The sequence below is a fragment of the Caloenas nicobarica genome, chromosome 2, assembly GCF_036013445.1.
Source record: "Caloenas nicobarica isolate bCalNic1 chromosome 2, bCalNic1.hap1, whole genome shotgun sequence".
Lineage (NCBI taxonomy): Eukaryota > Metazoa > Chordata > Aves > Columbiformes > Columbidae > Caloenas > Caloenas nicobarica.
In genome coordinates, this window is record NC_088246.1 from 86,390,546 (window position 1) to 86,404,517 (window position 13,972).

Sequence of the window (13,972 nt, forward strand, 5' to 3'; positions counted from 1 at the left end):
AGCTCCGCGGGGCCTCCGGGCCGACAGGGGCCGGGCTCTCCTCGCCGGAAAAAGCGGCCGCTCCCTTCCTGCCTGGTGCTGCGCGGCGTCTTCCTGTTCGGGCCTCCGCCGGCAGCGGTGCCGGCAGAACCTTCGCCCCACGGGCGGTAGGTGCGTGTCCGCCGGGGCCTGGCGGTGGGGCGGGCGGGGCGCTTGGCGGGCCGGCACGGCACGGCACGGCTGTGCTCCCGCGGGGGTGGCGGGGAGGACGAGGCCGCGGCGGGTGGGCTGCGCGGCCCGGGGTGCCGGTTGGTCTCCCTGTGGGCCCGGTCTGAGTCACGGGCCCGAGGGCTCGCGGCTTCCGCCTGCGCCACGTCCCGTGCTTTATTTTGTGTTATTTCGTGGATCTGAGTTGTGCTGTCACATCTGGTGCCCCTGTAATAAGCAGCCGCCTGTCAGTGAGGCCTTTCTGTCTTGTGTCAGCCTCGTGGGGACCGGCTCAATTTAAGTTCAAGTAGGTAAAATCAGCCATAATCGAGACCCTGTGGGGAGAACCACATTTTTTGGAAGGCCTCGGCCGTGTCTTGGGCCAAAGGCCTTTGAGTGTCTGGGGTTTGTTTTCCTGACTCTCCCGCAGTGCTTTGGTTTTGTGGGTTCAAATGGTGGGGGAAAGCACAATGGCAGGTGTTGGCATCACCACGCGGGGTTCTGCAGGTGCTTCTTCTGCTTTATGGACCTTGAATTGTAGACATTATTTCTCTACTTACTAGTCAGCTATGAAGGCTTATGGGTTTTGATCCTCTCAGTTATCTACCTTTTTTAATCTGGTTTTGGGGTAATTTTTTTTTTTTTTTAAATACAGAATGTTAGGGATTGGAAGGGACCTCTAAAGATCATCTAGTCCAATCCCCCTGCTGGACCAGGAACACCTAGATGAGGTTACACAGGAAGGCGTCTAGGCGAGTTTTGAATGTCGTCAGAGAAGGAGACTCCACAACCTCCCTGGGCAGCCTGTTCCAGTGCTCTGGCACCCTCACTGTGAAGTTTCTTTTCAAATTTAAGTGGAACCTCCTGTATTCCAGTTTGAACCCATTGCCCCTTGTCCTATCATTGGTTGTCACAGAGAGCAGCCTGGCTCCGTCCTTGTGACACTCACCCTTTACATATTTATAAACATTAATGAGGTCACCCCTCAGTCTCCTCTTCTCCAAGCTAAAGAGCCCCAGCTCCCTCAGCCTTTCCTCATAAGGGAGATGCTCCACTCCCTTCATCATCTTCGTTGCCCTGCGCTGGACTCTGCAGCAGTTCCCTGTCCTTCTTGAACTGAGGGGCCCAGAACTGGACACAATATTCCAGATGCGGTCTCACCAGGGCAGAGCAGAGGGGGAGGAGAACGTCTCTCGACCTGCTAACCACACCCAGGGTAACCTAATGTGTAGTTACTGCCTACCTGTAATAGGCCGGATCAAACTGTTCTGTCCTGAGGTTTCCGTAAGGTGTTAATGGTTAACAACAGATGAGACTTTGTGTCAATTGTTTTATGGCAGTAAAATATGTTCTTGAGCCAGGGAAAGGATAGGAAGCTCTGCAGGTGGGAGGAAACGCTTCAGAGAGCAATTGAGATCTCTCAGTGGGCAGAGAATACATTTTCCTTGGAAACAATAAGCATCTCTTATACTGAATGGACGCCTGTAGTATTTCAAATAAAATAGTATAGCCGTTATTTTCTCTTAATGTATTTTCTGACACTATAGAAATACAGATAGCACCAGCAGTTAATTAGGAGCCTGGTTCCTCCGGGGAATGAGTGTTTCATAAAAGACCTTTCAACTCTTTGCCTATGTATTTGTGTCTTTCACCGCTGCTTCTCTCAGTTGGTAGCTTCTGGGAGAGGCTGCTGTTTACCTGCTTTCAGACCGCCTCTTCCTGAAGTATTATTTCTTTATTTTTTTTCCAGATTAAACTGTAGTTTTTCAAAATTAGTTAAAAGATAGAGGTGGCTTTAGTGGTCTCCATTTAGAACGTGCTTTTTTTGCTCTTTACTTATGGAGTGTTTGAGGGAGTCCATCAACTTTGTTTAAAAAAAAGTTTCATTGAGCCCTGAAAAGAAAGGAAATGTGTGGCTTTGGAAAGGATGGCATCAGTGACAGGTCACTGCCCTCCAGTTGTCCTGTGACAGCCCCAGTAACACAGCTCATCTGCATGGTGGGAAATGGACGAAGACCAGGGGCAGCACTGGCTTCAAGCGCTAGTTCTGGGCATGATTGACTGCATCTCCAGACTAACAGTTCTGTGAGGTAAAGTGTTACTGACAGTATATGCACTGCTCCAAAATAGCTGAGAGGGGTTTACTTTTAAATGCGGTAACTTTTTTTCGTCATCCGATAAGGCTATGGAAAATGGAAAACAAGCGTGAAGGCAGGATTTCCCTTTTACCCTTATTTTGGAGCAATCACTAGTCTCTTCAAAAGCCTGTAGTTGGCAGAACATGAGTGTGATAAGAATCTTTAGTTTCTGATCTTCAGTAAAAAGTGCTGAGCTTTGGAAGCACCACTGCTACAGCTGGGAACCCTCTCCTCATGTGTCTGAGCCATGACAAGCACAGTGGGTGCTGAGTCCGGAGCTGGGGTGCTCAGATGCTGCTGTAGTATGAGTAATCTCTGATAACAGGATCAAAGTCTTTTATATTCTCTTATTTTGCTCCTTCTAGTGCTGTTTGCTAATGCTGGTGTTTACTCAACTTAATTCTGTACAAGAACTCTGTCTTATGCTGCCTTACATGGCTACTGTCACGTTGGTGTATTTGGAGTTTTTTGTGGCTGTTACTTATCTTTGTCAGCATGATTATTATTTTTTTCCCCACTTTCTAGGAATGGCAACCTACACTTGTATTACTTGTCGTGTGGCTTTCAAGGATGCTGACATTCAGCGTGCCCATTACAAAACTGACTGGCATAGATACAACCTGAAGCGTAAGGTTGCTGACATGCCTCCTGTCACTGCTGAGAATTTCCAAGAGAGAGTCCTAGCGCAGAGAGCAGTAGCAGAGGAGCAGAACAAAGTCACTGCCACTTACTGCACAGTTTGCAGCAAAAGATTCTCCACCTTCAATGCCTACGAGAATCACTTGAAGTCCAAGAAGCACCTGGAGCTGGAGAAGAAAGCTGTTCAAGCTGTCAGCAAGAAGGTGAAAATATTAAATGAAAAGAACGTGGAAAAGGGGCTGGCCCCAGAGAGTGTAAACAAAGACGAGATGAACGCAGCTATTCAGCAAGCCATCAGAGCTCAGCCGTCTTCCTCACCAAAGAAGGCACCTTTACCTCCTAGTGATGCAAGTAGCTCTCCAGCTTCTATGGGAAGTGCCAGCTTACCACAGAGTAGAGAACGATGGGAAAAACCTCCACGGCTACAGTGGTTTGAACAGCAAGCAAAGAAGTTGGCCAAACAACAGGCAGAGGAAGAAGAAGATATGGAAGAAGGTAAGGCAATAAGCATACTGACAAGAAACAGCTTGGGGCAAGCTGTGTAGTTGTTGGTTTTATGTAAAAGCCTCCTTCTGTTTCTGTAGTAGTACAGCATTTTACGTCATTAAAGGTCTTCCTGTTGATTAAATTTGCAGCTTAACAAGGGAGTTAAGCTTGCAGTCAAGGTCTCTGTGTTAGTGTCTGAACTACCAGCTGCACAAAATACTAATGCATGTGAAGGTTGCCTCTACCCAGTTACTAATATGAGCACTATTTCCCACATAAAATTCCAGGAGAAGTTTCCTTTAAGGGAGGCTAACATAACAGGTTACCCTGAAATTGCTTCTGAAAAATAGATGAACAAAAATCCAATCATGATCTTTTGCTGTTGTCCCATGAATCACTTTACTGCTCTGATGGGAGATGAGAGTAGTTTGTTTTTGTTTTTCTCTGCCCATCAAGAGCAGAGGAGAAAGTTTTCTCCTTAGGCTGACACTCGTGGCACAGCTTCTCAGCATGTTGGCATCTATAGTAAAATTGGCTTAAGAGTTGCCTCCCCAACTGCCTGTTCCTGCTGCTTCACCCTCACCACTTGTGTGCATGCAGCTCCTTGTTGGAGGTCAGCCTGCAAAGTAGACAACTGAAAAGACCAGAGCTTTAGAATTCCTGCAAAAGGCTTATTTTTAACCTGGATGCTTTCAGTTCTGTAGTTTACAGCGCAGCTCCAAACGCATCTGTTGGAGCAGTTGAATGGGGTGGTTAAACTGCCGCAAGGGGGCAGGTATGAATGAAGTGGGACCCTACTGTGCCAGCTTCATTACTGAAACCATTATTACATCTGTTACAGCAGTTTTATGCTGGAGAAATGTCAGTTGCAGTGCAGGGAATCTATTCTATAGTAGAAGAAACATGCCTCTGAACATGCATCTTAACATCTAAAGAAGGAGCAAGGTTGCACCTGTTTTGTGTTAATGTGTTAGTCATAAACTGTAATGCTAAAATCTTGGTAGGTTTCCGAATGTTAATTTTCCTTTTAAGTGTTTGTCCAGGAATGTTTTGCACACATCCTGTTAATTCAATGTCAGACTGTTAAAATTATTAAACTACATCCTACAGCAAAGATCTCGAACGAGCAGCCTACAACACTGGGGAGCACCGTGTTCCCTGTTCTCTCACACTCTGGGCATCACAGTTGGAAGGGGACCAGCAGCAGTAGAGGACTGGGAGATGCTCATTGCCCAGATCTGAACTCCTTAAAAAAACATTTCTGGACCCTTCTAGCAGTATAATCAGATTACTGGTCCATTAATAAGCTTTGCAGTAGTCTTGCAAATGTGTAAAATTGTTAGTATATCTTGGTATATACTAACATATAACATAGTATATTTGTGACAGTTGACTTTGTTCTCCTCTGTTGTTAAAGATGGATGTGTGAACAGGAGTGTGTTTTCCCTCAGTGCTGCAAATGAGTATTTTCAGGATTCTGACAGAGTTGAATTGTTTTTAATGAGCCATGCAACTGTTCCTGTGGTGAATTAAGTTTAAGGCTTCAAGACAGCAATAAAGTGTTAATAGCTAAGAAAAATGGAGGAGGGGGATATTGAATCTACCAACTTTTTTTTTATGAGCAGACTTGAGCTTTGCCGTGCATATTACAAAGAAACGTGTTTTACTGGCAATGGTATATTCTTTCACCTGGAAGTGACAGTGTGGCACTTAGCTCTGAGAATAGAAAATGCAATATTGCTATGATAACTTTTTCTAACTTAATTGGGACTTGTTTTGCTTGGGAGAAGTAATCATATAATTTTTTTTTTTTAAACTTCCTTTGAAAGACTGGGAAGATATGGATTCTGATGAAGACATTGGCTCTGAAGAAGAGATGGAAAGTGTGGGAGAAGAAGAGGAGGAGCAGGCAGAAGCTGAAAGCGCTCCTGCTGTTGGGGCCATACCAGTCACGGACTGCTTGTTCTGTCCTCACCATTCAAGATCTCTCACAAAAAATGTGGCCCATATGACAAAAGTTCACAGTTTCTTCATTCCAGATATAGAGTACCTTGTGGATCTCAGAGGACTAATTGCATACTTGGGTATGCCTGTAATTATTCTCTTTTTTAAAATTTTTTTTTTAAATCAAGATAATTATATGCTCTTACTGCTTATTTTCACTTGGATATGACTTAAAAGGTGTTTGTGTTTTGTTGGGTTTTGGGGGTTTTTTTTGTGCGTGTGTGTAAAACAAGTGCTGTCTAGTTCAGTATTTTGATCATGGACATGACCACAGGCTTCCCAGAGAGAGTGAGAGAAAACCTGCTGTGCAAACATGTGGTCATGGACTCTGTAGGTCTCATATGTTGAGGTCTCTAATGTTGAGAAAGTTGTTCAGCTAACATGAAATTTAGGACAAAACTCTATTACTAGTATGTGCATATGAACTGTCTTATCCTACTAATGAGTCATGTATTTGTGTCATTGGTTTACAGTACTTGTGAGAGAGCTAAAAGCTAGAAAAAATATAACTCTTGAAGTGTACAGCTAATGATGGGAATTAAATAATTTTGGAGTATTGAAGAGAAAACTGTGTCCGAAGTATGAAATTTTTTGAGAATACATAATGATCCATACTTTGTCCTATGCAATTTTTAAACGCAGTCTTGTCTCTGATAGAGCCATATGGTCAAGGCATAGGAACAGCAGGGCTTTTCTGGAAATGAGGGGCTCAAGGCTCTTCCTTGGTCTCTCTACCTTCAAGGTGGGAAGGCTACATCACAGAATTGTTAGTTATTGACTGGGGAGGCTCTGTTCAGACCAATGTAAATGTCAATGTTTTCTGCAGGAGAGAAAGTTGGTGTTGGAAAAATCTGTATCTGGTGCAATGAAAAAGGGAAATCCTTCTACTCTACAGAAGCAGTACAGGCTCACATGAATGACAAAAGCCACTGCAAACTCTTCACAGACGGAGATGCTGCTCTGGAGTTTGCAGACTTCTATGATTTCAGGTGAGGATGCTTTTCTTTGAATGGAGCACAGATGGAGACAGACAAAAGGACTGTTGAACATTACGTCAGAAACTATTATTAATTCTTAAAATTTAGTCCTGTTTCTGATTCTGGTGCTTATTTTGTGTAGCTGGTTTACCACTTTTCTAGGTAAGCATAACATGATTGGTTTTCTTCTCCTGTGATCACTAATACCAGTCCTATATGAAAATGTTTTGAATTCTGTTTGGTGTGTTTGCTGTTACTGAGTACAGATTTCAGTGCACCAGCAAAGATCATAAAAGGGCATAACTGTCTCTTCCATTACCTTTTAGGCAGATTGTAGTCTTAATACCTACTGTGGATTTTTTTTTTTTTAAGTAGCTGGAGTTAAACAGGACTGCTGTGATTTAGAGGCTGCTTGTCGCACTTCCTGTAATTTATCCTAAATTGTGTTTGTTTTGGTCAGAAATACATCCTAGGGGAGAAATACACCCTATTCTGTTACAGTGATAATTGGATTTAGTGGAGCTTCTGGGAGTGCTCGTTTGGTAGCTGTGCAGAGCTGGTGGGCTACATGGTGGTGGCTTTTCACCATAATCACTGCAGAACCATGGTGGGTTATAGAACTGGGTGGAGGAAGGGTGGTCCTCATCTTCAGCCTCTGTTCAGGGCAGGATGCTACTGGGAAGAACTCTCAAACCAAGGCAGGTGAAACGTGACAATGATTGTGGCTTGCTGTAGCTGTGCATGGCAGTTCTTTTTTGTAGTTGGTCTGGGTAGCTGTGTATAAACCACATCTTGCTACTCTTCCACAGGAGCAGTTACCCTGATCACAAGGATGGGGAAGATGTGGAGGTGCCTGGAGAGCACTCAGCAGAGAGAGAGTTGGATTATGATGATGACACTATGGAGCTGATCCTTCCTTCAGGTAGGTGTAGGATTTGTGTTACAATGTACTTACTCTGCATTTCTCATAGCTGCAGCTGTTACCTGAAGCACAGGTCATCATGGTAAGTGTTTTTGTTTGGGAAGGGAAAAAGTTATTTTACATCTAAGTGTCTCTGGGGTTTCGTCCTCACCTTCCATTACTTTCACTACCAAGTCTAAAGACCTGTGTGTCATTTTATACAAAACACTTCAGTAGTTAAACAATCTGGGAACTCTTTTTTTGTTGTTGTTTTCTAAATTCAGCTTCTTCAGCATTAATGTATTAGTCGACTGGGGCAGGGGATTCCTTTGCCCACTTTACATCTTTGTTAACATGTGACTCACATGGTATATTCCAAGAGTTTCCATGTCTTGTTTTTGTGTAACTTGAAGAGGCTATAACTTAGGTTACCTACTGCAGTTTTTTTGCAGATTGGCAGTTGGCAACTAATTTAGTAAACTAGTTCAGTAAAATTGATTTATTTAAACAACTTTACTCTTGCCTCGTGTAGCATATGACACCCTTGCTTGCAATTTTTTGTTTCGGTGTTTTTGCATGAGGGGACTCCAACACTTTCATTCTCGGAAGTGCTGCCAACTGTGTGGTTACAGAAGATTTCCTGAATTTCAGCAAGTTACCCTTGTTACTTGAAACAACATTGCCTCTCTCGTGATTCCTCTAATTAAACTTTTCTGATAACTGCCTCTTTGTTATGTGAGCTGCGGTTCCCTGGAGCAGCAGCACTCTTTGAAAAAAAAAAAAAAAAGCAAGGTAGAGTGCAGCACAGTAGCTCTTACAGGAATTACATTGGGTTTGTAATAGTCCTAAAGTTTTTAATTTCTGGGCCTTTTAAAAGTATGTCTCCACACAGGGATTTTCCACTGTTTTCATAATATGCTTGGCTACTGCATTTCAGAAGCTGCTTCGTTATGTATAATAAGATAACCCCTCCTCTGAACAGGTGCAAGAGTGGGTCATCGTTCTTTAATGAGATACTACAAGCAACGGTTTGGTCTGTCAAGAACGGTGGCTGTTGCGAAAAATAAGAAAGCAGTGGGTCGGGTGTTGCAGCAGTACAGAGCTCTGGGCTGGACAAGTCAGACAGGTAAGTGACAATGTGAGGTTTTTGCAGAGGAGGAGGTTCTAGAATGTCATTGCTACAATTAAATAGGTTGAATTTGTTTCACATTCGTGGGGTTTTGTGCAACGGTTTGTCTTTCAGTTCCCTTTCATTCCTGACAGCCAAGCAGAATAAATTACAGGAAGCTGTTTGTGTCTAAAATCCATGGCAGCTTCCGTGCCAGCCCTTCAGTTCATTCATGTTTGTGATATTGGGTGACTTCCTAAGATTTGTTGGTTTCTAAAGTAATAATCCTTTCTCTGTCTGCCAAAACCACTGCTCTTGCTCTTTAATAAGGTAACAGAAAATGTCTTTTTCAATTGGGGAGCAGTGATGTGCTCAATACAGACTTTTGAAATCAAAGAATCACATACTGGAATGCAAAACAACCTTTTCCCTTGATCACAGTCATGGGTGTCTATAGAGGGAACTGGACTTTCCCAAGAGAAAAGCGAAAAGAAGTGTGGCAGTATGGGAAGGAGAACATACAGCTAACTGCTGATTTAAGTGGACAGGTTAGCTGGTTTGCATTGAAGCAGTAAGTAATCTTACAAACATTTATCCCTGTTTCTCTTCCTCCTCTCTCCTTGAAGGGGCAGTCTTTGCTCAGAAGCGCGATATGCAGTACCTACAGAGGATGAAGTCAAAGTGGATGCTCAAGACAGGAATGAGTAACAATGCTACAAAGCAGATGCATTTCCGGGCCCAAGTCAGATTTTGAGTTCTCAAGATTGCTTCATGCAACTGGTTTTGGGAAGGGGGATTTAATGGTTTCTGAGTCAAGGGTTCTGTTAATTAAATGGACGTACCAAATGAGGATGTGTATGCTGGTGTGCCTTCCTGTCTGTGAGAAGAGCAGGGAGTTTGTCTCTTCCAGTGAAATTATAGTTGGCTTAACTTAAAATATTTTAAATGGAATATGTGGCAAAGTAGTCATGGCTATGAATAAAGATGCATGCATAGTCTTGCTGCCCATCTTTGTGCAGTCTGTTTCTGTGGGGCAGTTCTGCAAAGTGGTTGAGGCCAAGAGGGGATGCTGGATCTGAGAGCCTGAGATGGATTGTATGGAAGGTGTTCACTTGTGGTGCCAGACGTAAGTTCGCTGGGTGTCTAGGACTTCTGCCTGGCACTGTTGAGGTGAAAATGTGAGACGGGAGATTCTGGGAAGGTTAAGTGGGGATCGTTTGAAGAAACGCACTGATGGAAAACATAATTCCGGGATTAATGTTGTCCTCAGAAGATGACTACTTGCTTTATGCTCCAGCTCAGGGCTGGATTAGTAATTTACAGTGTAATTGTTTTATGTTGAATTTAATGAATTTTTATAACCAAAAAACTGCTCAAAATTACCGTAACTTTTAGATGAATGTCGATACAAATTTCTGATGATCTGTTAAAGATTTCCTGATTAAAACCCTGAAGTTACTGTTGATGTCAGCTTTTGTTGTTCCTGTTGAGTACTGGTGTTTCGTCTGATCTTGCTGAAGGAAAGTGACCCAAGATGTGTTGGCTGGAGTGGAGATGTGAAATGTTACAGGCAGTTGGAGAGAAAACTTGCCTGTTAAGAGCTGAGGCAGCAGCTCTGGTGTTGGTCCAAGTGTTGCAGATGTTAAACACTTCCGTGACCTCACCAGTTCTTCTGACCTTCATGTAAGGAGGTGAGCAGTTCCACAGAAAGGTGTAGGCTGGCTCATGAAGCCCCGAGCTGTAGTGTGCTGAACACTGAGCGTACGCCATGAGAAGATCACTGCCTGTGTGTTCATTGTGAAGGCAGCTGCAGCTGGGTATGGTCAAGTTGCACTTGTATGTTTTAGGATTACTCTGGATTCCCTAGTAGTGGCTTTCATTGGCATCACTTTAATGTAAGTTTTCTTCCTCTCCTGTGAATGGTGTGCATGTAATATCACTGGGAGTGATAGGGGAAAGTTTGTCAATTAGCACTGTGTTTTGACCGCTTAAAATAATCTGCTGAAGCCTCTCTTAAGATGTAAGTTCAGAAAAAGTAGTGCTTTTGGCATATCAGCGTTTCTAAAGGAGCGACATATTTACAGAACTCCTAGGAAAGTGATCATTTCACAATGGAGGTGCATGCTGTGTATTCTTGTGTGGATTGTCTATGCTGTTTTGCTTTTCTGTTTGGTGGGTTTTATTTTTTACTAAGTTCTGCCTTGGAAGTTTTTTTGTTGTTCCTGCTTTTACTGAGAAGACAGAACTTGATCAGTAATGCAGGCTATAGATTTGACACAGTATTCTAAATGAAGTGACGAATACCTTAAAAAGGTACAGATTTGAGTGAAGGGAAAACTGAAGCAGAGAGAGTTTTAAAGAAAGGCTGTGTTCGCATCCAAAATCTTAAACTGAAGTTAGGTTGATGAATGAGTACCTGCTTTTTCCTGGCAAGGCAGAGTTACTACCGTTGTGTATCCATAGCTGCATCTAGCCCATGTGTGAATTTGTTCTGGAGGGTTTGCTCTGGGTTATTGGGCTTTACTCTCAAAGTTGGAAGTAAATGATCTCGTCTCAGCTATGTGACACAAGCTGTGTGAATCTTAAGACATCATATCCTTTATTACACTCATAACCTGGCCCAAGTTGCAATTATGGTATGGCTTCCTAGCACTGAGGGTATGGCTTGCTTGTATTTGTCAAACCTCAGCATGTGGCCCTTGGGAACTGTTTATATCTTTTAAGTTAGAAATTATTATAAAAGGGTCTTATGCTTGTGGACAACTTACTTTGTCTTTACACATAGAGGAAAATGAAATGCCACAAAATGTAGAAGTGGAAGAGTTAGACTTCTTAACCATAGTATTAGCTTGAAGCTGGTGGCACTGGCTTTGAAAACCAGTATTAGCAGTGAGAATCAGAGCAATGTTAAGCCTGTAGCTTTCAGAAAATGGTCATGGAATGTCTGAAACTTACCTTAAAGACAGGACAATTGTCCTGGAAAAGTCTTGGGCATAATCATGTATAGTTGCCAAAGTCTTAGGGACAGGTGTTAAGGCAGGTAGGTTAGTCTTGGCAGTGAAGGCAGAAATACAAAGAGGTAATTGATCCAATGACAAATAACTTAAAGCCTGTAAGGTTCAGGCTGAAGGTGCATGGAGTTTGCTGCTCTCTTCAGTGTCAAGGGGCGACCGAAGAAAATTACTGTTCCCTGTGCAGACTTGCTCAAAGAAGCCAGCTACTTATGAAAAGATGGGGATTGTCTGAATTTCCTGGACTGTTTAATTCAGAAATAAATGCATGTAAACAAAAATGAAAATTGGTAGTTACTTGGGAAGCCACAGAGAAGCTGAGGGAGGCCATTTGTATAGTGTGCACCTTTGATTCTGTCCTGAACTACTTACTGCAGTTCAGTCAGAAGAAAATGGAGAGGTAGGGAAGCCTACTGCTATTTTAAAGGACAAGTTTTAACTCTAGGCAGAGAATGGGTGCCTTGGAAAACCAGCAGAGGGCATAGGAAAGCTCTTCCCAGAATTGTGTATACTATGAGAATAAATAAAATCTAGTAAGAGTACATTCATACAGAATACTGGTAGGGTGAGAAGGCAAAGGTCACCACTAACATGAGTTAAGATTAGCACTAGACTTCTGTGAGATGAAGTGCTATTAGCATCTTTCTGTAGGTCTGGGGAGAGCATTGCTAGCAAAGGGTGGCTGGGACAAGTATGCAGGTTGTCTCTACAGTGTTCATCAGCAGTGCTACAGTCTACACAGCTTGGAGGTAACTCCAGCTGTGTCAAAGCATCTGAGAGCATTGTTATTAAATATGCTTCACAGTGTTATAATTTAGTCTCTTCCTCCTCAGCCTAAAGACTGTACAAAGGATAGCTGGGGACAGTCTTTTGTTTCCTAAAGGAATTGCAAATTAAGATGGTTCCCATCAAGGAGCTATGTTTCCAGGTGTGACCTAGCCTTGTGCTTGTGTTCCCCTGCTCTGACCTTGTGTTTTCTGCCTCTTACAATCAGAATGAGAAGAAAGTAAAGTCTAGAGGCAACCATGTAGATTTGAGACAGTGTCTGCATATAGTAAGTACTCTGGGGCAAGAATTTCCTGGTGTGGTTGTAATTCAGTGGGTGTGCTTTTCCTGGAGGAGGAGCTGGTCCCTTCTCAAGCTGCTGCATCCATAGTAGGAAAGGCTGTGAAGAAGCACAGAGAAGGTCTCCCGTTTCGAATAGGGATGGAGTTCTGCCTGCCCATCCATCCAGTAACAGCTGGATGTTGAAGTGGTCCTGGTGCTGCGTCAGGCGTTGCAGAATGAATCAGCAGAATGAAAGAGTTGGCAAAGCTGATAAGAGTACATTTGCCATCTCCTTTTGGAAGTAGTTCTGTTTTGTGCACTTACGCTATCGAAAAGCAACCCAAGTGGTACTAGAGGGAAAAACATGGACCCATTATTGGGAAGGGAGGGGGTGGGAAAGAGAGAGGAGCATATGGCCCGTAGAGTAACAGACACACGGCAAAGTCAGATAAGTAAAACGTCTTAACAGCTTACTATGACAGAGTTGCAAGTCAGCAAGATCTATTTAAAGTGAGCACTTCCTTTAGGAATGTATTATTGATCCCTAATCAGTTTCCACAAGGTAGAGGGCCTGAAATGTGATTTGCTCAGGTAACATCTGATGCTTGAGGGGCATCTGAATGAGGTTCTTTGCTACTGTTGTTGAGAGTTATTTTTGATCTGTTAAAACTGAGGCATCCTGTGCTAATGGGCCTCATCTGCTCAGTATCATGATCTGTAACAGATGAGAGGTTAGAGATAAGCTTTAGGGCACATCTGATTGAAAATTAAAAATATATCTTAAAAACTTTGACTCCTACTGGTTAATGAAAGCAGAGTAATAAGTACTAGTTGAGGCAGGAAGCAAGTCAGAATCACGCTACTCTAAGTCATCAGTGCTTCCCAGTGTAAAGTTATGTGACTCTTCCCAAAAGCAAAAAGGGATCATTAAAGAGGTTTTTAAATGATGTCTTTGTAGAGTTCTCTGCAAGAAAAAGGGTTGTCTAACATTAAGACATTTTCTGTTGTTCACTACACTTGTTTTGAAGTCTTATTTGCTTGGGAGTGGAGCATCTCCCTTATGAGGAAAGGCTGAGGGAGCTGGGTCTCTTTAGCTTGCAGAAGAGGAGACTGAGGGGTGACCTCATTAATGTTTATAAATATATAAAGGGCGGGTGTCACGAGGATGGAGCTAGGCTCTTCTCAGTGACAACCAACAGTAAGACAAGGGGTAACGGGTTCAAGCTGGAACACAAGAGGTTCCACTTAAATGTGAGAAGAAACTTCTTCTCAGTGAGGGTGACAGAGCACTGGAACAGGCTGCCCAGGGAGGTTGTGGATTCTCCTTCTCTGGAGACATTCAAAACCCGCCTGGACGCCTTCCTGTGTAACCTCACCTAAGTTTTCCTGCTCTGGCAGGGGGATTGGACTAGATGATCTTTTGAGGTCCCTTCCAATCCCTAACATTCTGTGATTCTGTGATTCTGTGATTCCAA

The 13,972-nt window shown here is 43.2% G+C and overlaps 1 protein-coding gene across 2 annotated transcripts; it reads left to right on the forward strand.

Annotated features, from left to right (window-relative positions):
* The first annotated feature begins 39 nt into the window (after positions 1–39).
* Positions 40–10,070, forward strand: ZNF622 (zinc finger protein 622). Of its 2 annotated transcripts, none has more exons than XM_065628769.1 (7): positions 40–150; positions 2,850–3,458; positions 5,279–5,533; positions 6,280–6,442; positions 7,240–7,352; positions 8,314–8,457; positions 9,066–10,070. In XM_065628769.1, exons 2-7 carry the CDS (start codon positions 2,852–2,854, stop codon positions 9,191–9,193), a joined length of 1,410 nt encoding a protein of 469 aa, XP_065484841.1. In that variant the 5' UTR covers positions 40–150; positions 2,850–2,851; the 3' UTR covers positions 9,194–10,070. The 2 variants fall into 2 exon arrangements, with proteins under 2 accessions (XP_065484841.1, XP_065484842.1); XM_065628770.1 differs by having other exon boundaries at positions 40–146.
* The last annotated feature ends 3,902 nt before the right edge of the window (positions 10,071–13,972 follow it).